Source organism: Etheostoma spectabile, chromosome 17 (genome assembly GCF_008692095.1).
Source record: "Etheostoma spectabile isolate EspeVRDwgs_2016 chromosome 17, UIUC_Espe_1.0, whole genome shotgun sequence".
In the NCBI taxonomy this organism is placed as follows: Eukaryota; Metazoa; Chordata; class Actinopteri; order Perciformes; family Percidae; genus Etheostoma; species Etheostoma spectabile.
Window position 1 is genome coordinate 20,672,787 of NC_045749.1, and position 27,967 is coordinate 20,700,753.

Below are 27,967 nucleotides of genomic sequence, written 5' to 3' on the forward strand. Positions count from 1 at the left end.
GGAGTAGAGTGGTTAATCAGTATGGAAAAGTTCAAACAACTTACTTTAACTCTTAATCAAACAAGATCTTTTTTTTTTTTGTCATGTAAGTGTCTTTCAAAAGAAATAACTCATAACCTCATAGCATTAACATAATCATTTTTTAACACTTGGCATGACCCGCATTAAGGACAAAGTGAGCTCAGTGGATAATTCCACTGAGAGCGAGAATGATCTTTGGCTTAGTGGGGGGGGGGGGGATAAAATATAATCCCCTGTAATCTGTTTCTGTGTGAGAATAACATGTGATTACACCTATCATACAAATCCCTGTTGCCGGTTCCGTTGCGCAGACCGTGGCATCCGCCAACGTCGTGCACCTGAGCCTTTTTTTATATTATTCTACAAATGATGATGCAAATCGACCGGTAATTTCCTTGGTAATTGAAGTCCTTGTGAACCTTTTAGGATATGGTTACGAGTAGGAGGAGGAGGAGAGACAACACAATGTCTGTAGCACAAGTTGTGTTTCCTTAAGGTGGCGGCGCATACCCTCCTACTTCCTGTTGAAGAATCACACTATTCTTGTGATACTGTAACTGTAACCCTACTCTGCTCCTGTCTCTCTTGGGGTCAACAGATCATCTCTACATCATCTGTCTTCCAGCTGTTTTTCACCCTATCTGTCCACATTGCCCTCTGCACTGTTGGTTGCCATTATTATTATTTTATTTTTAGTTTTTTTTTGTCTTTCCCACTTGCCGTTGTCTGCTCTTATCTCGCGCCGCTCTCCTGCACACAGCATCCTGTTTGCACTGGGGCAGGACAAACATTGTCTCTGTGTGACGCCGAAGACATTTCACAGGCTATCACTTTTTCAGCATGGACCGATATCTCTATAATTGGGTTCTTCCTGCTGTGGGAGTGCTTGAGAGAGAGTGAGAATTGGGAAAAAAGTAAGGGGGGGAGATAGAGCAGGGGGGAGGGTCACGGAAGGGTTAGTTTCCATTTCCACAAGGACCCCATTAAAAAGTCTAAAAGTAAGAAGCCCTGCAACAGTGCTTTCTGTCACTGTGTGCTGTGTTGAGCAGCGAGATCAACGTGGGGATCTGTGTCACACAAAAATAGGTCACATCCATCACAGTCCATCAGGCAAGCCCAAAACAGGCCAAACCGGACTCTTCCCCTTGCTCCTCCATCAGAAAACATGTACAAAATATGTCAAAATGAAGCATATACTGCATCTCCCAGCGCTCTCATGTGATGACAGCCCTCATCATTGACCTTCACAAAGTGCCAGAAAACCAAACTTCCAAAATAAACAGTGGAGGGAGCGCTGGCTTTCCACAACACAGTGCCCGGTCACAGACCTCAACCAGACCCAGAGTGGGTGAGTCACGCCTCACAAACACCACAACAACCCTCGGTGGTTAAAACCTGGGTGGGACGAAGACCATGGACACACGGCGAGCTTGTTAAACGATGGCTGACCATCTGCTGAGGCAGCTGAAATGTGTAGTGAAGTGAGTGAAGGCACCAGCTGTACGTAGGAGCTGGAAGTGTTTGGGTGGAGGTACTTAGACCACCATGACCTGGCCCTACAGCTGAACTCTCTCAATCCTTCCTCCTCTTTCTTCTCGCTCATTCTCTCTACTTGCATTTAATATTCTCTGTGGCTCCTTCCTGAATATTTTAACATTTTCTCTGAAAAACTTCAGCACACAGCTGGTAAGGTCCCTGCAAGCAGGGCATACACGTTTATCTTTATCATTTCCCTTTTTGGGCAATTAGAGTTCACAACCTCTATGACACAATCACACAATCATCTCACAATCCAGTTTTGAAACTTTCTAAAGAACTGACATCACAGAGCCACAGTTGGGAATGTGATTACACTAACCTACATTTCAGAAGACATTTCAAGAGTTAACTTCTCTTACAGTTAAAAAACTAGCCTAGCGGCCAGTGAGGGGAGAAAGTAACACATGATGCACCTTTAGGTTGCCATGGCACTGTAAGATGAAGAAGGGTCTTGCCATATAAGAAAAAGCATAGTGCTTATGAAGTCCCATGTGCACCTAAGGCTACAACCACACTCATACATTTTCATTTATAAACTGCATTTTGAATGTTTTTACAGAACTATCTTTAGGATCTATATCAGAAATGAAATCCGTCCATACTAACACGTCTGACAACGCATTCACATGACCATTCACTGGGCATTTGCGTGCCGGTGTAAACAGGAAGCGGATTGTCTGACGTTACTCTGTGGTTTGAAATCCTAGGTGTATAAGGACGGCTGTGGCTCAGTGGTAAAGCCAACGCCTGCTTGGAAGGTTGGTGGTGTGATCCCAGGCCTTGCCGTCCCGTTTTGAAGTGCAAGACACTAAACCCTGCGCCATCGGAGTGTAAATGAGCGTTTATCTGGTTCCTGTACTATGTAAAAGCGCTTTGATTGGTCGTTGAGACTGGAAAAACCCTATATCAGAACAGTCCATTTACATAAGTTGAAAACACAACAAATGCTTTGGAGAAAGAAAGACCATGGTGAAAAGTACGCCCAGAGATTTACGTGCTGGGACCAACGACAAGATGGAAACTTTGCTCAAAAGGAATGGAAGCCTACCTAACCAATAAGACTGAGTGACGTGCATTGTCGTTTCCAAAGGTCGCCGTTTTTGCCTGTCCAGACTACAATTTTTGGCGTCGGCCCTTACCGACAGGAGTTCCCAGACAGGGGATCACCAAGTCCCTTAGGACTCGGTGATCCCCTGTCTTGCCTGTGGGCGAAATAAATGTCTGGGAAAATGTCAGGGCAATGCATCTGATAGTTGTCTCTGCCTGGCCAACCAAGAACGCCATGCATAGCGCCTCTGTACAACTCTCTTATTGTTAAAGCCAGCAACAGCAAAACAATCAAATTTAGTCTTATCCAAATAAAAGTCTTCACACATCTCTCCAGATACTGAGAAATGAGTGCAGTCCACAAATAGAATGAACACTAGAACTGCTGTATCATATAGATGAGTGGGAGCTGTGATGTGGGCAGACACTGAAAAAAAAAACTATGATCACCTGAACAAAGGCAAAGCGCTTTGGGCCCAGCAGAGCGGACTGCAAAAACTGAATCCTGACCTGCCTGAGATTTACTCACAGATGCGCAAAATGATTCACTGTTTTCAGGGATTAAAACCAGCTTAGCGCTCACTCACACACGTTGCTGCGCGTGCACATCTACACACACACACAACATCCTGTTTTAGTGTAGCTACACTTTACTTTAACCCTCATGTTGTCCTTTGGTCAAATTGACCCGTTTTCCTATATCAATGTTCTTTTTAATTCCCCAAAATCACATGATTTAATCCACACAACGCTCTGTGCCAAGTACAAATCTCTACTTTCATTCATTTTTAGGCGTCTTATTCAATTTTATAGCATTTGGAGAAAGAAATAGAAGTGGTTTAGAAATAGTATTGAGTAAAAGTTGACATATTCCAGTCTGTGATTATCCATCAACATCCATTCCTTTAATTTTAGTCGAAATAATTCCTAATTTCTGCTTTTCTAACTCAAACATTAGGTATCATTTCCTATAAATGAGGTTTATTGACCATAAATTCCCAAAATAACTGTAAACCCAAAGTTAACAAGTTAGTGTTACATAGTGTTGAACGTCAAAACAAAGTGACAAACATTGAAAAAAGGGATAAAAACGTAAGAAAATGTTAAAAACATAGACAAAAAGCGTCAACAAAAGTGTTGATTTTCCAGAAAAGAAGACAACACAAGGGATAATTGAGGCTGACAAATAAAATTAAAAAAAAAACATGAGTAATCTTTCAAATCATTAAAGTAAAGTCCATCATATACAGGTGGAGAAATCCAGTTTCCGACCCTCTAGCTAGTTCCTCTATCGTTGCCCCAGCTATGTTGTATGCTAGCAGCCTGGAGCCCACACACAGAGTTAAGTGAGAGTTAATGATTACAGGTAGCTATTAGCCAGCTGATTGGTGAGGGCGGTTTATTAATTCAACTGAGATGGTCAGACAGTGTCATGGTAGTGATCTGCAGGGAACACCATGAGCCAGGAGAGCTCCTGACTTCGTCCAGAGAAGGGGAACATGTTGATTTTATCTCCAGAACAACACCTGAGACCTGCTGGACCTTTTGCATCCGATCTGCATGTCTCACCCAAGCCAAATAACAATGTGTTTTTTTAACCCTTGTTGTTCCGTCAATGATCCCCTCTAGTGAATCTTTCACATGCTTTTAACTGTTTTCTCACGTTTTTGTCTTTTTTTTCAACACTTTTTTCAGTTTGCCACTTTTTACATTTCACACTCTTTATACTAACTTTGCAACTTTGTTTACATTATTTTTTGAATTATTCATGAACCTCAGTTTTTACAGATTGTATCTATGTTTGAGTTAGAAAAGCAAGATTAGCTATTTTCGCTAAAATTAGACTGATGTTGAGTAAACAAGGAAATAGGTATATGTCACTTCAATTTGTTTTTCAAATGCTATGAAATTGAATAAGACGCCCCAAAATTAATGAAAGTAGAGATTTGTACTTGCCAAAGAGCGTTGTGTGGAATCAATCATGTTATTTGGGGGAATTAAAAATTAACATTGATATAGGAAAATGGGTCAATTGGACCCAGAGACAGAGAAAAATGCTGTTTCATTGCTTTAAAATGTTTATACTATTTCTCTATAATCTTCTCAAAACATTGCTTTTGTAGTTTGTTACTCAAGAATGTTAATATACACTACATATGAGAAAATAATAATTCTGTTGTTAATTTGTTTTTCTTAAAAAAAGTACCGTATCGATAAAGAGTAGTAATACTAGACTCGACCGATATATATCGGCGGGCCGTGAATATCGGCCGATATCAGGCATTTCCCAATATATCGTCATTTAATGGCCAATTTGAAAAAAATCTGTATATTTTTAATTATCCATTAATCAGAATTATTTATAATGACAAATAAATGATTCTGACAGAAAATTAATATATTTGGATGTTCCTCTGTTCTGTTGTGACAATAAAACAAATTATCATATTTTAGTGAGAAGTCATAAATAACGACAAATAAATGTTAGGGAAATCGGTTTATGTTTAGTAACGCATTTTCTTGATTAATTTTTTTCTTAAATATATATCGGCTGATATATTGGCATGTCAGATTTTTAAATGACCAAATATTGGTATCAGTATCGGCCTTAAAAATCCTTTATCGGTCGGGCTCTAAGTAATACCGTAAAAATCTCAAAGATGCCCATCCCTAGTCGGTACGTCTCCCTTTGGAGTGAAGTGGGTCTCACAAAACTCCTCCTCAGTTTTCCAGATGCAACCCCCCCGAGTTCCTATTTACTTCAGTCTGTTCCCATTCATCATCTCATGCATCCAATCACGCCTCCCGGGAGTCCTGTCACTCTCTGGTGACCTTCCAGCACAATAAAAGGCATACAATAAGACAGGAAGAAATGGGGACACACAGACAACACCACAGACCGCACACGCACGACACACAGAACACACAGCACACAAAACACACACACAGACAAAAAGAACAACAGACACACACACACACACACACACCACACACACCACACACAACCACACACACAAAAGGATAAGGAGTGTAAAGTGGGGTCATTAGAGACGCGTAAACAGGAATTGAGAGACAAAATTCTATGTAATCTCTCTGTTCCAGATGCAAAATTTATACAAACTCACAAACATTCTTTGGCTAGCACACACCACACACACACACACCACACACACACACACACACACACACACACACACACACACACACAGTGTTGTCTCTAACTTATGTGAAGGAACTCCACTGAGTCCCACAGACAAAAGCAAAAATTTGTGCCCTAAACTCACCTTCACTACCCCCCCCCCCAGGTGAAATGGCCATTGTTTTTAGGTTGTTTCACACATTAAAGCTCCCATATTATGATCATTTTTAGGTTGATAATTGTATTTAGAGGTTGTACCAGAATAGGTTTACATGGTTTAATTTTCTGCAGCTCCTCTTTTCACCCTGTGTGTCTCGGTTTTAGCTCCAGAGTGAGAGATCTCACTTCTTTCCTATCTTTGTTGGGAGCCGCACATGCTCAGTAGCTCGGTAAGCTCCCATCAGCTAGATAACTCTTTCTCCAGCTTTGGTCAGTCCAAGGCAGGATTAGGTGGGAGACTTCTTCTAGACCAGGGACACTTGTGGAATACCTGCACAACAGGGACAGGAAGTAGTTCTTTTGGAGATTAAGGTCCATTAGTGGGTGTTGTAGCAGTGTTCTGCCATTGAGAACGAGCTAGCTTGCTACGGTTACCACCTCATCTCGGCTAGTGATGTAGAAAGCCGTGCAGATGTTTAACAGCTCACCCAGAGACTGGAACTAGATCTCACTCAAAACATAAGCAGTTTTTTGTATTTCAAGTTTGTATGTGTGTGGAAACACCAGAGACACAAATTAACACCCCAAATCCAAGAAAAAGTGATTTTCTTTTCATAATATGGGCACTTTAACTCTCCGCAGCATCCTTCCTACAGCAGCGTGATTAACAAAAATGAATAACTAGGATCAAAGTAACAATAACAATTGCTACTAGAGGAAAAAAAAGAAGTAGAATGGCTGCATCTGGTCTCGTTTTGGTTAATGTGATTCTGGTTTGATCTGCTTCTCTTTCTCCTAATGGCCCTCTCACACCTGCTAAATCAATTCATTTCAATAGAATCTCTGGCTTTCAGCGAGAATTTCTGAAGTAGAGTTAACTTTGATGAATTCTTGTCATGTGAATTCATGCCGTTGGCCAGTAGCATAGTGTCTCCACTGTGCTGCTGTTTGACTGGCCAAATGCATTGGGCCTAAACATTGTTGTAGACTCATTACAGTAATTACAGTTAACACACCAATAAGATTATGTTAGCTAGATTAACCCATTTAATTTCAGCTCTTAAAAGAACAGAGGATATCAATATATTGTAGGAGACAGTTAGCCTTTAAGAAAAAGATTGCCGCCAGTGAAAGGGCATAGTACTCCCCATTTCCATGTGTATGCATGTATTTGCTATCAAATCAATAAAAAAAAAATAAGAATAATCAGTGCAGCTAACTACCATGACATTGGAATTGTGAATGTTCAAGCACCATGAAAAAGCCTATGTTATTCTGCCATGTTAGATGTTGCCACGGTTTCACAGGGTGAAAGTCTTGTACTACGTTTTCTAGCACAGAAGCGGAAAGTGGAAAATATGACGGAGGAGAAAGGGCAAACCCCGGCCACTGATCTTCTTAGGTGTCCCTTTACATACCACTTTAACTCCGCCAGCAGCCAATCAGATAAGACCCTCGCTCTGCCTCTCCCAGTCGCTGAGTTGGGATCCGTGTGTGTGCAAACATGTAGATGTAAGAAGCGCCTCACTCAAGACCAACACCCAACGTGCTCATGTAGACTTACTCCGAGAATGCAAACATACAGTAGCTTTAACTCCACTTACACTCCACTTAACCATCACTTTATCCACAGACTGAGTATTTACACTGAAAATAATACACACAGCCACTGAGCACCTCCACTGGAGGAGTGTTTTGCTCAAGAGCAACTTGGAATTAGAAAAAATTTAAAGATCGCAATTGACAAAATTAGTTCCAGTCATGCCGAAATGTAATTATTATTGTCTCTTGTCCTTATTTGCAAAAATAATCAAAACATATGATAGGCCTTTTTCACTGAGGAGTTTTTTTGGGGGGGTTTTCCCTTTATTTTTTTAATGACTATGGATAGACATGAGGGGGGGGAGAGAGATGGGGGGGATCAAAGGGCAGCAGGTGGGATTTGAACCCAGGCCGCTGCAGGACTCAGCCAACATGGGTCGAATGCTCTTACTGGGTGAGCTAGAGGCCCCCCCCCACACTAAGGATATTTTTAAATTGGCACAGTAGGGTATAGTAATTTGACAAAAAAAAGTCAAGGTCCCTTTATTAGATTCATTCCAGAACTTTCTGCCACGTCTCATGGCCTACATACGCAAACAGAGTTGGCTCGGTTGTTGTCAAAAAAAAATGCTTAATAAATATGTTGATTTATAAATATAATACAGATTTTAAAAACGGTTTGTGAATTGGTGCAAAATTACCACCGAGCAATTCTACTGGAGGCGCTTTTCCTGGTTTTACAGTAAACTGATGTCATTTTCTGAACTTACCAGACTGTAGCAATATTCTATTATTAGCCTTTACCCACTTAGTCATCATATCCACATTACTGATGATTATTTATTAAAAATCTCATTGTGTAAATATTTAGTAAAAGCACCAATAGTCAACACAACAATATCGTTGCAGTATCGATAGAGGTATTGGTCAAAAATATCGTGATATTTGATTTTCTCCCTATCGCCCAGCCCTACGTCCGCTCATTATAGTTTGAGCACTGAGGCACCAAAGTGTGCTTTGTATCATTATACAGACAGGAGAAATTTGACCATGCAAATACTCTCTTTGAGCCGTCTATAAGACTTGAAGTATTAAGACATGCTATAGTTGCAGGTAGATATCCAGATAAAGATGAGTGTTACAGAAGGAGTTATAACTAGGCCTGGGCTGTAAGGGGTCAACAGCACACTGCCAGTAAAACAGATGAATCTATATCGCTGTATCTCTGGATACAAAGTGCACGGCCAGGCTATGGTTTTTAATTCATTTTACAAATAGCACAAACCAGATGCCAGATTTTGTCATCCTTGTTCAACTTTCAGCCTGACAGTTTTATGTCTATTTGACAGCTTTTAATAGCCAAAGTACAATGATGTTATTCCTGCCATACAACTTCAGTAGCACAGTATAGCTAGACTGTTTCTGCAACCCAACTGGCACACAAAGCGGGACTTGAGCAGGAACATCCATTTACACATTTTACTTACGCAATTTAACAAGGTTACCATCTGTCATCCAGAAAAGGCAAATCCCAATAAAAGCGACATTATGAACATTAGCAGGTGGATAATTGTGGTCCGTTTTCACCGGGCATTTGTCCTCTTACTCTAACTACCCTCTCGCTGGCCAAATTAGGTAATAAAAACCTGTGAGGCAGGCAAGGTGGAGATGCTACCGTCTGTCCAGCTGGTATGTGGACAGGCATTTCAAGGCTGTCCCATGGAGCCCGAGGGATGAACAGACACTCTCTCTAAAGGAGCGCTGACACTCTGCAGGCAAAAGGCCAGAGCAACCCTTTAGACAAGTGTACGTCCAGGTGGCGTGTGAAGTTTCTTCCTTGTCTATTGCCTGTCAATTCAATGGCCACTTAAATCACTGCTCCATCTTTCTGTTCAAATCTATGTTACAAACAACAGTTTACCGCTCCCGGGACAAATCTTAATCTCTTTCATCAAGGAATCGCACTGCAGCACAGAGACACTGACTGACATCTCTGATGTAGCAGAGGTGTAGATGAAGCAAAATGACAAATAAATTAATAAATAAAATGTGTCCCAAACAAACACCAGGAAGAGCATTTTTTAGACATGTCAAATACCCATCCACTTGATGTAGTGTTTCCTATGATAGCTTTCTCACTGTTTTGCTACTGGGAGAGGAAATTTGGGTGAGGCTATGTAGACCTACTTAACTGTCACACAGTTCCCCAGGCCAGGGAACATGGGACCTTTTTCCGGCAACCGCATAAAGAAATAATAGGATGTCATGGACAAAGACAAACTTGTGGCTGAGGTTTATATATAGCTGCAAGAGGAGAGGCAGAAGTGGTGGGGAGACGAGGGAGGGTCTGCATTGTTCGAGCTGACCGCAGTGGAAGAACCAGGTGATAACCCTCTGCAAAGGCCGGGGATGATAAGGCAGATAACACACACACACACACACACACACACACAACACACACAACACACAACACACGCTCTGCATAGATGCACACAAACAGTGTGTGCTGGAAAACTGGCAAGGCCCCAGTGATAATTTTAAAAACAAAGGGGAAATCTTTGGGGAGTGGTCCCGCTCCCACCCAGCTGTGTACGACTCAGGCCCATCAGCACAGTCGAGGCTCCCTGCTTTTTAGCTTAGGATCGGGGTCACTACATTAAACTATCACTGTAATCCACACAATGTTCTGTCTCAAGTCTTTTTATAAGGAAAAATTGTTTACCAATGTTGCCAGGGGGGCAAAATGCTACCTCAGTCTCCAGCAGGAGGATTTTGCCCGTCTTTGACACTTGCACTAATGTCCAAAATAAATTTTAAAAAAGCGGATTCTTGTGCTTTTGTTTCTTATTTCCGCTGTACCAAACCCCACACCGAACCCATCATCGGTGCGAACTGAACCGTGACGTCTGTGTACCGTTACACCCCTATTAACAAATAAATACTTCATATTAAAACATATGTCATTTTATATGAAAAGAACAGTGCTATAGGATTTGTCATTCTCCAGTTATAGATGCTTCACAGGACAAAATGCCCCTACACATGCTTACAGCTATAGTTCAGTGTGTTTTAAAGTATTAAAGTATATTGTTTATTGCTATACTTATTATAAGGGAAGTTCAAGAAAACTAATATATATCATTGCTATACAAAAAACTTAAAATGTTTGCGGTCGGGTGAAAATATTATATGTCCAAGACCATTGTTTTTCCAGGAAATAAAAATTTGAAAAAATGTAACTGACCTATTTACCTTAGACGAAATCAGATGAAATGCTTCATCAGCGTTTGAATATGTGTAAAATCCCACAGGAAGTCATTAAGGTTGACCAATGGCATTGATTTTTGCTTTCTGCCCGACAGCGAAGAAATGCTGTACACTTGCATTGAGCTATGTATGCCTAGCACGGAGCACCTTTTATACATGTTGGTGACAGAGGGAGACATTTTGCTTCACTGTTGTGTCAGTTTGTGTCTAAAATGTAGATTTTACTGTTTTAGAATACCGTACTAATCTGGTGTTTAGTATTTTTGAAAGAATACAACATAACTGTTCTGTGCCTTCATTTCCCCCAGAAGTGAGGCTGAGAGTGGGAGGACAAGTGATGCAGTAATTGAAGTAGACGCCGAGCTCCAACACCACAGCATCTTGTGCAGCTGGCCCTCTATTTGCATTTCAAGGAGGAAAACAAAAACTGACTCCCAATAGCGAAATAAAAAAAAAAAAAAAAATCCATATATTCAGTAGTAGTACATATCTAAAGACACTACTCCACTTTTGCAAGTATAATAAATATAAAGCTGAAACTCTTTGGAGTGCCATGTGACATATAACAGAAGCTATCAGGCTATTTCAGTAGTTATGGAGTGCCAGTAGCAAGTGTATGCTGTATTACTGTGTGTGTGTGTGTGTGTGTGTGTGTGTGTGTGTGTGTGTGTGTGTGTGTGTGTGTGTGTGTGTGTGTGTGTGTGTGTGTGTGTGTGTGTGTGTGTGTGTGTGTGTGTGTGTGTCTGTCTCTTGGCTTGCCTTAAATGGGAACCAGAGAGTGTCAAACAGTCAAATACTGATGTTCATCTGGCGGGAGTTTTCCATTATGGCTTAGCAAGTTGTTGAGTGAAACCAGACGGAGTTCTAAGTGACTGAAGATGTACTTTTGAACAATGTAACATTATGATTGATGCGAGAACTTAACATGCTTTTTAATTCACCAAAAATGTATAATCATGACCAAATTATACCAGATATTTACAGAAGCCCAGCGACTTTTTTAACTTTGGTGTGGGGACTTCCTGCAGCCTTACCTTAGAAGCTTAATGGACAAACTGCACTGGGAATGAGACGCTTCTGCTCTGGGCCGCTGCATTTCAGCAGTTCTGAGGTTGATGAGTATTGATTGGCTGTTAGCAGCGTGGTTGAGTGTTGATTGATTATTACTCGTATAACATCTAGCCAATCACACGGTGTTGTGGGCGGGACATGGAGTCGGACTCAGCGGTGAGTGAAACCGAAGCAGAGGGACAGACACAGAGCTGGAGCAGAGCCAAAGTAGCACACTTTTTAATATATTAACTTTATTGGTTATCAGGCCAAAAAGAAAACGATGCAGATAAACCAGTTAAAAAAACGGGCCGTTAATCGGTTGATCCCTACTCTAGAGCAGGAAACCCGAAAGAGTAAGAGGTCGGGGGGAAAGAATAGTCAGTCAGAAGCAGACTCAGACTCAGTACCAAGCCCTGCTTGATGGCTTGGCCAGACCAGCTTGTACTTTTTCAGGCTGGGGCCACGGTGGAAAGAAAACAATAGCCTTAACTGGGAACTCTTCACCCACCGACTGTACGTGGACGGAGACACTGAGGAATCTCCGTCAAAGGCTAGGGTTAAGTAAACAGCCGTCCTGCTGGGAATGTGGGCCTGAGTGTGTATGGGAAAGAGATAAAGGGAACTGGTAAGTGTAGAGATCTCTGCAGGGGATAAAGGGAGTGAGAAGAAGTGCAGCCCAGCTGGAGAAGCCGTTTTCACTAGATTAATAAACTAGAGCAGTAACACAGAAGATGCAAAGAAACAGAGAGACATCGGGGGAGACTACAGTTTGTTTAGGCTTGATAATAAAGTGTCAATAGTTTAGAGTTTGTGTCAAACTGGCAAATCAAGTTCATTGCATCATGTCTGAGGCGGCATGGGATACTCATTATGCACTTCAGATATGTGAGAAGATACTTTTTGGTAAGATGGAACTAAGAGGAGTTAAAACCAAACTCCCATGTTAGTTTATGAAAACGGCTAAATGAACTTTCGTATTCGATGTAGAGCATTACGTAACATGGATGCAAGACAGCGCGAGATTATTCACAAGACTTAATTTTTTAAACGCACACAAAGCATTACCATAGGCTTTCTATGTGAGTGAACGAATCCCGTACCAAGTAGTCTCAACTAAGTCCACCGCTCATGTTAAGAGCATCTAAAGGTAGCAAGTTTATCAATCATTTGTGAATAAAACGGTCACTTGTTTGTAGGAACGTCTAGTGGTATGCTAAATCTATGACATTGACACATTTTGGGGAACCTTAGTGACTTTTACCTCGCCTCTGGAGAAGTACACTTCTGGTAACTTAATTGCACTCATCATGACACGGACGCAGTACGATGGAGTCGCATTCTTGGTCTATCTACCTCATCGAGTATAAAGCATCTCAAAATGTGTCGCCTGAACTGTGTAAGTGCGACTGCTCAGAGACGCACTTTGGGTACACAGTAAAGTGGCTTCTGTAAACACGTCTTTGCAATTTCAAGTAAAGGCAAAATGTGCAAGGCGGTGAACAATTAGACCCATTTGAAAAAATGTCTTGCCAAGATAAGGCTGGCATGCTTTACTTCTGTATTTGGTTTTGAAGCGCACATAGCTGTAACAAACCACATTGGCACCTCACCCAAGTTTGGTAAAAAAAAAGTGAAATAGCAAGAAGGCAAACATACGTGACAGATGAAAAAAGCCGTGGTTGTCATCGTGTATGAACAGACTTCCCCTGTGCAAAGTCTACTTCAAACTTACAGAGGAGTTAAAACCCCCAACATCCCATGTGCTGTTATCAAAACCTGGCCTAAATGAACTTCTGTCGTATCTGTAGAGCATTAACGTAACATGACATGCAAGACAGACAGCAGATACTTATCAACAAAGACTTAAATCTTCTTAAATCGCACACAAACTTACCATAGGGCTATTGTGTCGGGAACGAACCCGACACAAGGTAGGCTAACTAACGTCCACCGCGCTAGTCTACAGCATGCTACTCTGCAAGTAGCAAGGTTTTACAAACACGCTGAAACAAAAGCCGTCAATTTGTAGTCTAACTGTTTATTGGTTTGCTACAAATCTTGACATTTTGACACATTTTTGTAAACTTAGCTGATGTTAGCCCCTCCCCCCTGGAGCAGTTAACCTCATGGCTACTTAATATGCACGTGAATCATGACATCGGACCATACCGCTGATGTCTGCATTCTTTGGTCTTTCTCCTCACTCAGTATTAGCCTTCTTAAAATGTGTCGCCCTGAACGGTGTAGTGGACTAGCTCGGATGTAAGCTTTGAACAGTCACATTTACTGGGCTTAGTAAACAGCTCTTTTGCATTTCCAGAGTAAAGGCAGAAGGGGAAGGGGGTGGAAAAGAGTTCCATTTGGGCCACCAAAAATGTGCTTTAGCCAACAGAATAAGGGGCTTGGTGGCCAATGCTTAAAAATATTAGCATCTATTCTTGTTATTGTAGGCAATTTAGGCAATACATTTTCTGCTTTAAAAAAAAAAAAAAAGGAAACCTCTCTTTTGTATATTTACGGTTTCCTGTTTAATATAAAGCGAAAGTACTTATTATTCGATTAATCATGAAATAATCAGAGAAACCTCGATAACTAAAAAAAGAATCAATAGCTGCAGCCCTAATGAAATACTTTACGTCACAAGGTTTTAGTATATGCCTCTGAAACTTCAACCTGCACAAGATAAATATAATTCTTGTATTGTAATCATTGTGTTCTCAGACATAGCTATCTCAAAACCTCAACAGATAAAAACAAAACTATCTGCATGGCTAAATACCACCACAGTCAAGTGAGATTTCTTTGTGATTTATGTGAATGGAACCATTATTAAGTTAATAATAATAATTTTAGTGGAACCCTCTCATTCTCTATGTGACACAAGAGGCCCGTCATATGGGAGAAAAAGAAAAGAAAATCAATGAACATTAGATCTGAAAAGACCATAAATACACTCATCATTTACTAAACACACAACTTCCATCCTTACATGTAACGAATGACTCAACAGCCATGCATAGCTGGACATGGATGTACAGCTTGGCAAAATATAGAGTGTGTAATGTAAATGGACTGTATTTATATACTGTATATAGTGTTTTTCTAGTAAGTGCTTTTACATAGTACAGGGACCATTTACCATTCACAAACATTCATACACTTGACCGAGGCCTCATTTACAATCCGATGGATACCACGGCATGGAACTGCAGGGCCAGGGATCGAACCACCAACCTTCTGATCGGTAGACCCTTACCACCTGATTCCCAGCCACCCTTGTGTATGTATGAGAAATCCTTCAGGTAACTCCGCTCTGCAGGTCTACTAACATTGTGCATGTGCAGAAGGGAGTCGGCTCTAAGGTCTACTCATGGAAAACCGTAGTGACAATAGTGCACTGTGGGTTTGACATATTTAAGGTTAGGGTTTAGGGTTATTAGCACAGGGCAATTCTGTGTTTAACCCGGTTACCAACGTAACCTTGTTTTGTATAAATACCATAGGGTAAATAGACTAGAACACCCCAGGAATAGCTTACACCCTTACTTTCATACTAAAACACATTAACCGTGGGTGCGGAAACGTTTAGCACTGTGGGGACATCAGACTTGCAAATCAAATAACAGAAGCTGCGATACTAAAATTTCTACAGTTTATTGATCCCCTGTGGGGAAATTCAATTTACCCTCTGAAATACAGTACACACACACACACACACACACACGCTAGGTCCTAGGTACGGTGCCTTGCTCTTGAGTAAGTGGTACCTCTCCAGCTACCAATCCACACTCTGTACTTTGGTCCGTAGGGGATTTGAACCAGCGACCCTCTGGTTCCCAACCCAACTCCCAACACCCCGTACTCATCCCACTGATGATTCCCTGAAGAGAAAACCGTGGCGGTTCACATTGTTGATTTGATTATTTGGACACTGATTTTGTTGTCTTAATGTTATTTGTTTTGTGGTCTCTCTGCTTTGTTGTAATGCACTTTGAGCTACACTCTCTGTATGAAAGGGGCTGTATAAATAAATTTTTATTTTTTATTATCATTATAATTTATTATAAACCCTTCTCTTGCTCCGTGTCGACACTCCCACATTTATCCCAGTTCCTTATGTGGGCCCAATGGGGCCTGGCTGTTCATCCCCCCGCTCTGCTCACAAACGCATTAGCAAATCCTCTTGAGAGGGGTCTCTGAACTGAAAAAGTTGTCTGTGTCGACCCACTGTAAAGTCCCTGTCTCGTATTATATAGTACTAAGAGTCCGTCTCCAGATTCCCATATGTGAGACGGTGTCTGTGAGTGCGTCATTTCCCCTGAAATACCCCCACTATAAAGTCTCCTGTCTGGTTTAGTGAGTGACTGTTTATTTTAACTGGTAACATCAACAGCTCGGGCCAGCTGGGGGGGCGGGGGGGGGCCAGATGGTTTCTCCACATCAGCAAGATGATCATGTCTACACCTCATGGTGACTCGACTCAGCACCTGGGGAGACACAGCTCCGAAAAACAGCCAGATAAGCTGGATGTACCAAATAAGATCCATCCAGGACGACTTTCGATAATTCATTGCCATTTAGGAGAAAAACCTGAGGAAGAATGTAAACATCTGCACTGATAAAACACGCAGCATAAGGTTGTTCCTACTGAGGGCTCTCTACAACTTCCTAATTTGGAAGGGTTCGGGATGAATCGCATTGAGCATCTATCTGCAGTGTGACCTCGGTTCTGTACTGTTTTGGAAATGTGCAAGCTGTTAGACCTCAGGTTCATCCGACGTGAGGCGGCCGCAGACATCCATGAAAACCCTGCAGCCATTTGTGTGAAGTCAGAGAGCAACCTGACAGTTGATAATGCAAAAGGACAATCAGACATAGTCAATCAGTCGCCGACACCCCCCACACACACACACACACACACACACACACACACACACACACACCATAACTATGTAAGTAGCTGCCAGTAGCTCTTCACACCTCCGATGAGATCGCGAGAACCCTGTCCAAGGTAAACTATTGGCTGGGCTAGTTGGGGAACTACTGCAGCTGTAACACACTAGCCAGCCGGGAACATGTTAGCACTAGTCAGTCACAACCTTCTATTTTCTCTGTGCTGTGTTACTCCCACTTGGCATTACCGTTTGCACCGTTTATTCAAAAGACGTAATTCATCTGTCGGTTCTTATGTCATAATTTAATATAATCTATAAAACCATTCCTGTTTTAGGAGCAGATTATAATTTATACTCTTCCCTAAAAAATGAAAAGTCAAAGTTACAGTACCCAAAGTTGAACTCAAAATGTAAAATGTGCCAGCAAAACCACCGACGGCAGCAGTTCTATTGAAATTAATGCATTTTGCGTCATTTAGTTTTTTTGGGTCAAACTTTTTGACACTTTTGTCACTTTTCCTAAAGTTCTTTGTTGATTTTTTGGAACATTTTTGATGTTGTTTTGAAGTTTGTGAAGCTTTCTCCGACATTTGTTGTCACTTTTTGACGTTTTCTAACTCTTCCCGAAGTTCTTTTTCACTTTTTACAATGTCTTTGTCGATTTTTTCTGCGTTTTTTTTTGAGGTTTTCGTTATTTTTCCCTACATTTGTCACTTTCTCACAGTGTTCTTAAATCTTCTTGTTTTCTTAAAATGCAATAAAATTAAATAAAACACCCAGATTCAATGAAAATAGTGAACTGATCAGTTATTTAACTTGTGAGGAGCATCGTATGGAACTATTTATTGTTTTTTACAATTTGGTTGAAGGAAACCCACATTTCTGATTTAGAAAGTCTTTGAAAATGGGTCAAATTTGACCCCGAGGACGACAGGAGGGTTAAGTCCAGAATTCCCATAACTATGGAATGAATCTTGTGGTTTTCCCAAATTAATTAATTCAGATCAATGCTAAAAATATAAACGACCAATGCAAAAAAGCTGGAGACATCAAAGCATCCTTAGCTATTACCCATGTATGTAACCTGATCAATCTGTAGGTCATTTTGAGAAAGCGGACTTGCTGACTGACGGCCAGCTGTCGCGGTGACAGGCCGTGACGAGTCGGTGAATCTGGCATGTAGTCTCTCGCGACAGCAACTGGCTGTGTGAAGAAAACACAAAGCACTGAGTGACACAGACAAGGGGCCTCGCTTCTCATAAGTGGGCCCTCCACTCTTATCCCCAGTGACAGGCTGAGTGGATGCTGTAGGCTGGACTCTGTGCAGAGCAGCTTTCCTTTAAGACTTAACACATACATCACGCTCTGCTATGGCAGCATGAGGTTTAAATGCAAATGATTACATATACATGAACGTTATACAATAACACATGACATGCAAAATCTACAATACTCTGTATTGCATGGGGTTGTTTGTATATGGCTAATCATTTCGCAATACCATTGAACTTTCTACCATTTCATTACCATCTTAAAAAAAAAATTTCAGTACTCTTAGAATCACATATTGAGGGAATTATAAAGAAATAGCAGTGAAAATGTAAATACAAGTTTGAATATAAAGGTAAAGTGTTTATTATGAATCCAGGCTTAAATCCATGAATCAAATAATCAACTCTCAAATACCATCAGATACTGTTAAACATACATAACTCATTATACTTGCCTTGCCTGCTGGCAAATTTTAGCTCTTTCCAACATCTTTTCCTTTTGAAATTCTAATTCCGTGTTATGACAGGATAGAGAAGGGCAGAGCAGGGAGAAAACCAAAATAGCATCATCTGATCTTTCTTTCATAAACTTTTCCACCCCTGCAGCAACACACTGGAACAGGCTTTGGCCGAGGAAGAAACCCAAAATCAAGCTGTCAGATGAAGGATTTGGTCACAGTGACGGATATTAAGCTTCTACTCATACAACTTGAGCCCCATAAAAACTGGACAAAACATGGAGAGCTGGACACAAAGTAAAGACTTGATATTAAGAATGAAGGGCGCCCGGATAGCTTAGTTGGTAGAGCGGGCGCCCATATATAGAGGTCTACTCCTCGACGCGGCAAGCCCAGGTTAGACTCGGACCTGCAGCCCTTTGCTGGGTGTCATTTCCCCTCTCTCTCCCCTTTCATTTCTTCAGCTGTCCCGTCAATAAAGGCCTAAAAAAGCCCCAAAAATGATCTTTAAGAATAAAGCCATTCTCCCATTGTAAGCTTCCTCCATTTCAACCTCGACACAGCATCATGTCTGGTAACAAGTATTTGCACCAACACTATAAACACACACCCTGAATTAAATTACAATTACATATAACACAGTTAGGGAATTCACTACCAGCAGCCATGTGAGTAAAGGCTAAATAAAGTTTCTATGCTGGATGCAGTAACATCTTCCCGTTTGCCATGAAAATACATTTAAAGCACACTGCTCCTTACCACTAACGAGATGCAGAGGAGTGTGTTTGGTCAGAGCACAGACCTCTCACAAACCTCACAAAGACAAAACATTGGGAGCAGTGTGTGCGTAGCTTCCAGGTTTCAGGACACACTGAGTCAGGCAGGTATTTTTTCCTGCTCTGCACTATATTTAGTGGTGTAAATATGGCAGCTCTGTGGGGTTGGGGCTGCGATAGCCTGAGCTAAAGAGCTGTCAGTGGACAGGAGAGGGAGACACAGAGGAAGAAATATGGTGAAAAATAATAGAAGTCCACATCCACAAGGGGGGCTATTCATAGTTATCTATTGCATCACCATATGGTCATCTTGGCTTGGCTAACGAGAGGTGTATGTAATCAAAAACCGAGTGGGTGTAATCAAATGAAAGCCACAGCCTGGGAAGTTGGCTGGAGAATTGATTTGGCATCTGTCAAATTTTAATCATTTGGATTAATCCGACTGAGCTTTCCACTGAAAAGTCATGATATGATCTCTGTCAACAAGCCAGATTTCACTTATCACCAGAGCTCACACACACACCCTTTTTCCACACAAATTAGAGCCAAATGTTGTTTTTAAAGCGGGAAACCTGCTAAAAATAGTTGGACTTCTTTTCCCATTGCCAAATAGGCCTTTCACTAGAAGGCAGTGTGAAGGCCAGCAAAAATTGTTTTGTGGTTGCTTCTTTTTTTATTTCTGTTACTTATTCAGTATGTTGAACAATGAATAATGTTTGAGCGCTGCTTGCATTTAGATTGACGGAATTTGGGTTTCGTGTTTGACGGGCGTCCTAGCATCGCGCCGGAAAAAAATCATTCAAAAATCAATTTGAATTTATATTTTAGGACTATGTTTAGAGAATAATACTTCAACCATCTACAACGTGAGACAGGTGCGTCGGAGGGGGACAAGCAGGTCAAAAGTTGCAAAGAAAACTCCTGCACACTGTGTGATTTGCAAAAAGTTTAATAATGGACAATATTTCGGTACTAGAAGATGCCTTGCCTGAAGATGGTTGAGTACAAAAACACTGCCCATTATTTAACTTTACATATTTTTTGACAGTGTGCGGGAGTTTTATTTGCAACTTAGGACCATGTTTAAAAATGAAAATTGCCATATTGCCCAGCCCTACTCGTAATGAACTGTAACCTCACCCTCTAAAAGACAACAGCCAGATGTTAGGTGTTTTTTTTGTCAAGTGGAAAGGAATTATAGTGGACTAAGGCACTCAAATCACACCTATAGTTTGTTTTCTCTGGACCGAAACATAGTGGAAAAGTTTACTTTGTTACTTTTTTTGTTGGGTTTATTTAGGTTGAGACTGCACACATGCAAACAAACCAAGGCCTGTAAACACATCTGACGAGGACTTCTGAGGGGTAAAGATTTTGGGTGGTGGAAAATGTGAAATCAAGTGGATTAGAGTCCCAGTAAGCTAAGTAAACCACGATGGACATACCTGCACAGGCTTGTCTGCCATTTCTTTAGACGTTCATGTCAGGGAAGGAAAACATCTATCTATAAAGGAGCGTCTGTGTATGTGTGTGTGTGTATGCGTTTTGAGCATAGTGAGCATACTGTTAGTCGGATGGATTTCAAACTGGACAAGTGTCCTGCTACGGACACGGGTAAGTGTGACGCCAAGTTTGACGTTGTTTGGATTAGAAATGAAAAAGATATGGTTAAATATGTAGGTCGAAGAAGCCCACATTGGCTTTTTCCGCTCTATCCGCTGGCCCTGGCCACTCCTTCTCCCACCCTGAGGACCAGAGACCGAGAGCAGCAGAGCTTTGCCAGCTAAAGTGTGTCTCCAATTATAGGTGGTAACTTGCATTCAGCCATTGAGCTCTCAAGCCTGTATTTCAACAATGAAACTTTCCATTTGGGAGTCGTTTCCCATAACTGGTTATTACTTTTAGACGTCAAGGGCCTACACCTCTGTCCTCGTTCAAAAAGAAACCTGTGCCTCACGCGTCATGGTGCTGCTGGTGACACCCAAGTCCAGCCAGCGAGGTGTCTACCTGTTCAAACAAAGCAGCACCAAAAGGAAAACACTCCAGGAGCTCTCCCAACATGTTTGACGGGAACATACTGGCACGCGTTTCCAACCACAGTTCAACTCAGCTGTAACAGTTAACTAATGTTGGGAGTGTATTTCATCATCAACTTTAGGTTGGTGCAACAGGCCTGCCACAGTGGGACTTGTTTGTAAGGTACCCACAGGGGCGATTTAATGGGCTTCCTGAATCGAGAAAGCTATTATTTATTTATTTATTCACTCATTTGTGCACTCACATACTCACTCCCTTTACTCTCTTTTAGCCTATTTTCATGTGATGGCCCAACAATGACCACTTCCTGCATTTGAGTGCATTTGAGGGTAATAACTAGGGGTGGAGGGGGGAATCAATACAGCATCGTATTGCAATATATTCTGTGGCAAATGTTGTCGACAAAGTTTCCTTTTGGGGAAATCATTTGAAATTGGGAATAAACAAAAAATTAATAAAATTACTATTTATTGCAGAATAATGCAATATGTTTATAAAAGGCCTCTGGTGATTCCCACCCCTGGTAATGACCCAAACTGACCCTGATGAGAAAAAAAATGTATTGCATTTAATCTAGGGCTGGGCAAAATATCGATATTATATTAATATCGTGATATGAGACTAGATATCGTCTTAAATTTTGGAAATTGTTATATCGCAGATGGGTTACGTGTTGTCTTTTCCTGATTTTACAGTAAAGTGATGTCATTTTCTGTGTTACCTGACTAGCTTTTCTATTATTTTTATCGTTACCCACTTAGTCATTATATTTACATTACTAAAGATTATTTATCTTAAATCTCATTGTGAAGATGTTTTGTTAAAGCACCATTTGTCAACCCCATAATATCTCCACAAAATCAAGGTATTAGGACAAGAATATTGCGATATCTGATTTTCTCCATATTGCCCAGCCATAATTTAATCCCATCACATTTTCACAAGCAATAAAACCCTAACGAGAAGCACTTATGAACACAAGAATCACCAATGGCTCAACAGTAGATGAAGTGATCTCTGAGTGATTCCCATAAAATGTTCCCAACACATTACCGTTGCTTTTGTCAATGTAAGCTGCCCCAATAAGTAGCACTTACTGAATTCAACAGTCAGGTCAAGTTAGGGTAATAAGAATGACTTACTGTACTATACATTAGTCAGTATTCTTCAGCCAGTAACAAAATCTACAAGGGCTGTTGCGATGAGTTCAGGAAACCCTGGACTTCCAAAGTCTAGCTGGCATCCAGCATCAGAAAATGGATCCGAAATCCTGCATTGCAGTGCATTCCTACTGTGTCTCTTCAGAGTGGGAACGGCTAATGAGACCACCTCTTGAGGTTCTGTGGTTTCGTCTCAGCACAAGGTCAACATGTAACATTCTTTGCTCAACGTAGATTACGAAAATGTGTTTTTTCCACAGTGGCAGTACACACGATAGAGTCTAAACATTAGCACTTGAACATTTGAAACTAAAAGTACTGTCCAGCAAAAGACCAGCAACACTCGGGACGCAGGATAGAAACAGGGTTAAGACTAAATGTCATTATTTAGACAGAGGAGACAGGTTTGGATGACAATAAAGGAATTAGGACTAGAAAGAAAGGGGAATTCAGTGTAATCTATCATGTGTGGTGTTTCACACGTACAGGTACATGTGAGTGGTGGCATGAGGGCGGCTGTGGCTCAGTGGTAGAGCGGTTGCCTGCCAATCGGAAGGTTGGTGGTTCGATCCCCGCCCCTGCAGTCATTGTCGAAGTGTCCTTGGGCAAGACACTGAACCCCGAGTTGCCCCCGGTGCTGCGCATCGGAGTGTGAATGTGTATGAATGTTTATCTGATGAGCAGGTGGCACCTTGTACGGCAGCCCCGGCCACAGTGTATGAATGTGTGTGAATGGTGAATGTTTCCTGTAGATGTAAAAGCGCTCTGAGCAGTTGTTAAGACTGGAAAAGTGCTATATAAATACAGCACATTTACATTTACATGTTGCTTTATATAATCAAGTCACCCTTATAAATGCGGCGGAATAAAAATTTAAAAATGTCTAGTAGCAAACAGATTTTCCAGCTTGGGGGGGGGGGGGCTACTGTAAAGAGGGGTTACCTTAGAAACAGAAAGTAAGCAATGTGAAACTCAACAAATAATGGCCAACTCTTGATGGCTGTTTTAAACAAACCAACATTTGCTGTCATAATGAGATCCAGAGGATGGCTCAGGGGGCCAACAATGGAAAATGACCTAAATTGCAGGATAGTTGTTTGTCTTTTGTTTATAAGGTTGTTCAAACAATAACTCCGAACTTGAGTCAGAGAAAATTGTAATTGTTTAGACGACACAATGAGGCCGACTGGCAGAATAGCCACTATCAATTTTAATTACCATGCACAGGACACATAACTGTAATAAAAAAAAAACAGCATGATAGATTAGAGATTAAATTGTATTTGAATAAATAACAGTGAGAGGGAAAGTCCCGGAAAACAATAGTATTAGAAGCATTAAAAAAAGGCGAACCTGGACTAAGACTGGCAGAGTTAGGGGTCCTGTTCCCGTTGGCCCACACGGTTTGCAGACATTAGCTAAGTTTCCATCTACTTTTCAATCAAATTATCTGAAGTTCGGTAAAAAAAAAAAACTGATGTTTTGCCATCAAATTGGTATTTCAAATTGATTTTAGACATTTTAAGGTGTTTCCATTCATTTTCACACTGAATCGCACAACATTGAAGCAAACTTTAGCGAACAAAGTGTTTCTGGACAAAATGGATCGCGCCATCTACCAACAATATTGGAAGTTATACTAGTCCTGATAGCAACATATCAAGCTATAATAAGGAACGACGCTATCAACACATCGCTATGACGATGCAGATGCAACTTGTCTTTTATTGTCCCTCCGGCTCCGCTGCAAGACTCTTTTTTTGAGACATGTCTCGCTGTTTGAGCGCCTTCCATTTACTCCGCAGGACGCCCCACGGCTTGTCCTAACCTTTGTCGGCCATTTCCTTCGCTAGCTCCAGATAAATTAAACTCAGAAAGTCTCTCGTCTCCTCGTCCGTCCACGTCCGTCCACGTCCGTCCCACGTCCATCTGTCTTTGTTGACGCCCGCCATGTGTGCAGATGGAGAGGAAATACTGGGGGAAATGAACTACAACTTCTTTGTTTTGTGGCGGGTTGCAACCATAAAATGACCTTCAACTTAATCGCAATTCATTATTTATTTAGCAAATAACCTTTCCATCAGCGTTTATCGCATAAGCCAAATATGGATTAAGATAAAATCAGATGAGACTGAACGTATTTCTTTTGAATCGATATTCATGAAATTTCATCGAATTTTACTCTTTCCACGAGGCATTTTTTATTTGATATCACTTAATTTAGATAAAACGTGTGGATGGACACATAGCTACAGACATGCAGCTGTGATGCAGTTTCTAAATCCACCATCCAAGATATCGTACGTGTGTGGTACGATGCTCCTGAGCTTTATTCAGTGGGAGTTTTGCCACCACTTGACAAAAAAGCTGCAATCTAGTTTGCAATCTTCTGTTTAATCCAAAGTACCCGTACCAGCTCAAAAACTACATTTAAAACAACTTACTTTCCCACAAGACAAACAGTTTCAGAAACTACAGAAGTGACTTGTGTCCACTGTGCTCTTCGTCATTCTTGCTGAAACCTACAAACCTGATAGTCCAAACTCCCAGAGGCTCAGAGCCTATGATAACACAGCCGACGTCAGCTGATCTTAAACTTATCGATCAATACTTGACATTTGTCCACAGCCATCTTGTCCACTTCATCTTAAGACACCCCTTTCTCATACACCTTTAATCAACAACAAACACATCTGTGCACACTTTACCTTAAATGTCAATCAATACTTGCGGAGAAGCTCGATTTGTTCAAAAACACCATGCTGAGGCTGTTAAGAGTGAGCTTATATGTATAACAGCTGTAAACACGGGAGCCCGCAGCCATGTAATCTGTGTTGCAGTAAGCAAATAACATATTTTCCATCTAGAAATAAAACTCTATGAGATGATATTGGAATATACCTTCAACTTTAAAAGGCTTGATGCATTTTATATTGTGTCTTATATAGGATCAGGATCAGGCTATGACACAGAATTGTCTACAATGAAACTAGTAGTGGAAAAAGCATTACAAGCAGTCCACAAAGACTTCATTGAACTCATGTGCATCATAAGGGGGGCTAACACACTGCAGACTACAGATAGCCTCCTATATGGCAAGCACACACACATTCATAGAAAGGAAACATGCTCTAATGTGCGTTTTGGCTCCGTCTGTTACAAGTCTGGTTGAGAGAAGAAGAAAAAAAAAAGACAGAGGCAGGCTATTAATAGGCTTACTCCAGTGAGGGAGACCTCTCCCCTCATGTTTGGGATCAGCTCTTCACATGGGTAGCAGGCTGGAGACAGAGGGGGACTCTCTCTCTCTATTGACACAACACTGAGAGTGACACAAACTGTTTGTACTTGAAGCATTTAATTGAGCAAAAACACTTTCCACCATAATGTAGTGCCATTAGATGCCAAGTTACAGCCTGATAGGACTAGCTAGGAGTCCAAAGACATGATAACAACAGCCATATGTATCAATCACCAAACCGCACGGCCACTCCTTAAGCGTCCGGTATACTAGCCGCACCCGAGGTTGCGCGTGAATGTGGCGCGCCAGGATTTTGAGTGCGCGAGCAGAGGGCGCGCACCACTCTATTTTTTTTTTTTTCCATCGAAACAGGAAGCATGGACGAGTTCGCGGACAACCGGATGCCAGGACTCTCAGACGGCGTGTCTCTCTTGCACTGGGTTAAGATGAGTTCTTTTACGGCGAATGAAAAATCCGACAAAGCAGGACATCGAATCGAAGCGTTGACGCCAATGCTGCCGCCAGTTCTGCCGCTGTTTACCTTTTTTTCTTGCTCCTCTGGTCCGTAGGAATCGCAAAAGTTGCTAGCCTTTCCTCATCAGCGCCACCTCTGTTCAGGAGAAGAATGCAACAAGTGTCGACGACCACCAGCGCGGGTATAAAATAGTTATGGCGCTCTCATGATGTCACATTTGCGCACCTACTTTCACCTACTTTCACGCAGAGCATGCTTTTGCTTTCTTTGGCCAAGCAAAGTGGTTTTATCTGAAGTGAATATTTGAATGCAGATTGTTTTTTTAAGGATGCACATAGGATGTTGGTGAGTGTACGATCTCAATTGGCATCTGTTACTCATAACCCTGTCTACTCTAGGAAATACCCTACTTCTTGTTTAACGAAGATAATGCAGGGAAGCCCTGACGTGAATGAAAAAACACAACTAGAAGGTGTAAATGCAGCATCCTCCAGTGACACCACAGGACCATTGAGCAACCACAAATATCAGTAAGATTATATTAAAATTTTATAGCGGCATATGGTTTGTGCTTCCTAAAAAGAAACAAATTGAACTTACATAAGTTTGGTTTTACTTGCTGTGATGCACACACGCAGACTCACATCAGACCACAAAAGTGGGTGTTGTCTGCAAAGGGTTGTGCATGTCCAAGTAATAGGTTGGATCATAGAACATATATAATAACCATTATGGCCATGGCAGCACAAAGCAGTAATATGTTACACGCAATGATTAATATCCATATCTTTACATTGCCATTCACACAGAACAGACAGACACCACGAGAGAGAAAAAAATGGGCCAGTGCATTTAGAATACATAACCCTTAACACACAGAGCTAGCATGTGTTTTCATGGGTTTGTGAGGCCCATGTGTTTATGATAGTATAACCGCACGCGCCTCGACGAACACGAGTCGTGACCAGCTGAGACGTTATTTAGCATAACGTGAAGATGGAGTTGGCAGTATGGAAAAAATAAGTACGAACACAACAGACATCACTGACAGACAACGTGTGTCGATGGAGAAACTCACATCCTCGAACAGAGATCCAACGTTGGCTGTCACCAGCAGTATTCCTGTGCCTTGCGTTGCTGTCAGCTTCCCTGCCATAATTCTCTTTCGCAGGTGGGTCGCGGGGACTTGTACTGCGGACTTTATAGCTGAGGAGCGGGAAAAAAAAACTAAACAAATAGACGCCGGCGAATGTCTCACGAAACTGGTTATAACACTGGTAATTTGCCACTGAAGCCGGGGTTGAGGCGGCTCGGCTGGAGCATATTTTTCAGCAGTGGCCGTGCATCTACTAGGAGTTGCAGTAGAAGGTCCGTTGGCGGCGGCGGTTAGCGAGCTCTGTCTCGTGCTACTTTTTCACGTTCACAGCCATCGTAAAAGTTCCCGTTTAATCCACGGCGAGTGCCCGAGGGCTCTAGTTCATTTCAGCGAATAGTGTTTTCCTAGCTTTAGTGCAGTGTAAAAGTCTCCCTCCGAAAGCAGGACTCTCTGCCAGGACCATTGCCTTCACTGTTTAGAGAGGATAGGCTGGAGTCCTTCGTGCTCTGACGTCACCGTGCCAATGGAAACACGCGCTGTCTTAAAGGGCCAGCGCACCGTCAACACAACACTGGCCTCAACGACCCAGCGTCCATTATCGGACACAACCGGGGACTTTTGGGGCTGTCCCATGGTAACCGTTTGTCTTTATTCTCTTAACCCTCATGTTGTCCTCGGGTCAAATTGACCCGTTTTCCTATATCAATGTTCTTTTTAATTACCCAAAATAACATGATTGATTCCACACAACGCTCTTTGGCAAGTACAAATCTCTACTGTCATTCCTTTCGGGG

At 41.6% G+C, this 27,967-nt stretch overlaps 1 protein-coding gene and 1 long non-coding RNA gene across 3 annotated transcripts in view; both read right to left on the reverse strand.

Moving 5' to 3' along the window:
- Positions 1-27,670, reverse strand: part of inpp5a (inositol polyphosphate-5-phosphatase A) — a 162,992-nt gene extending 135,322 nt beyond the window's left edge. The window contains exon 1 of one of the 2 annotated variants that reach the window (XM_032541127.1): positions 27,156-27,670. In XM_032541127.1, the coding sequence (XP_032397018.1) occupies positions 27,156-27,233 (78 nt within the window). In that variant the 5' untranslated portion in view covers positions 27,234-27,670. The remainder of the gene's footprint in view (positions 1-27,155) is intronic. The other variant, XM_032541128.1, reaches the window with a different exon arrangement.
- Positions 298-20,123, reverse strand: LOC116705182 (uncharacterized). Its single transcript, XR_004335871.1, has 3 exons — positions 20,024-20,123; positions 14,234-14,238; positions 298-309 (listed from the first exon to the last, which is right to left on the reverse strand). It is a non-coding gene; the product is annotated as an uncharacterized LOC116705182 (long non-coding RNA).
- Positions 27,671-27,967: the final 297 nt, after the last annotated feature.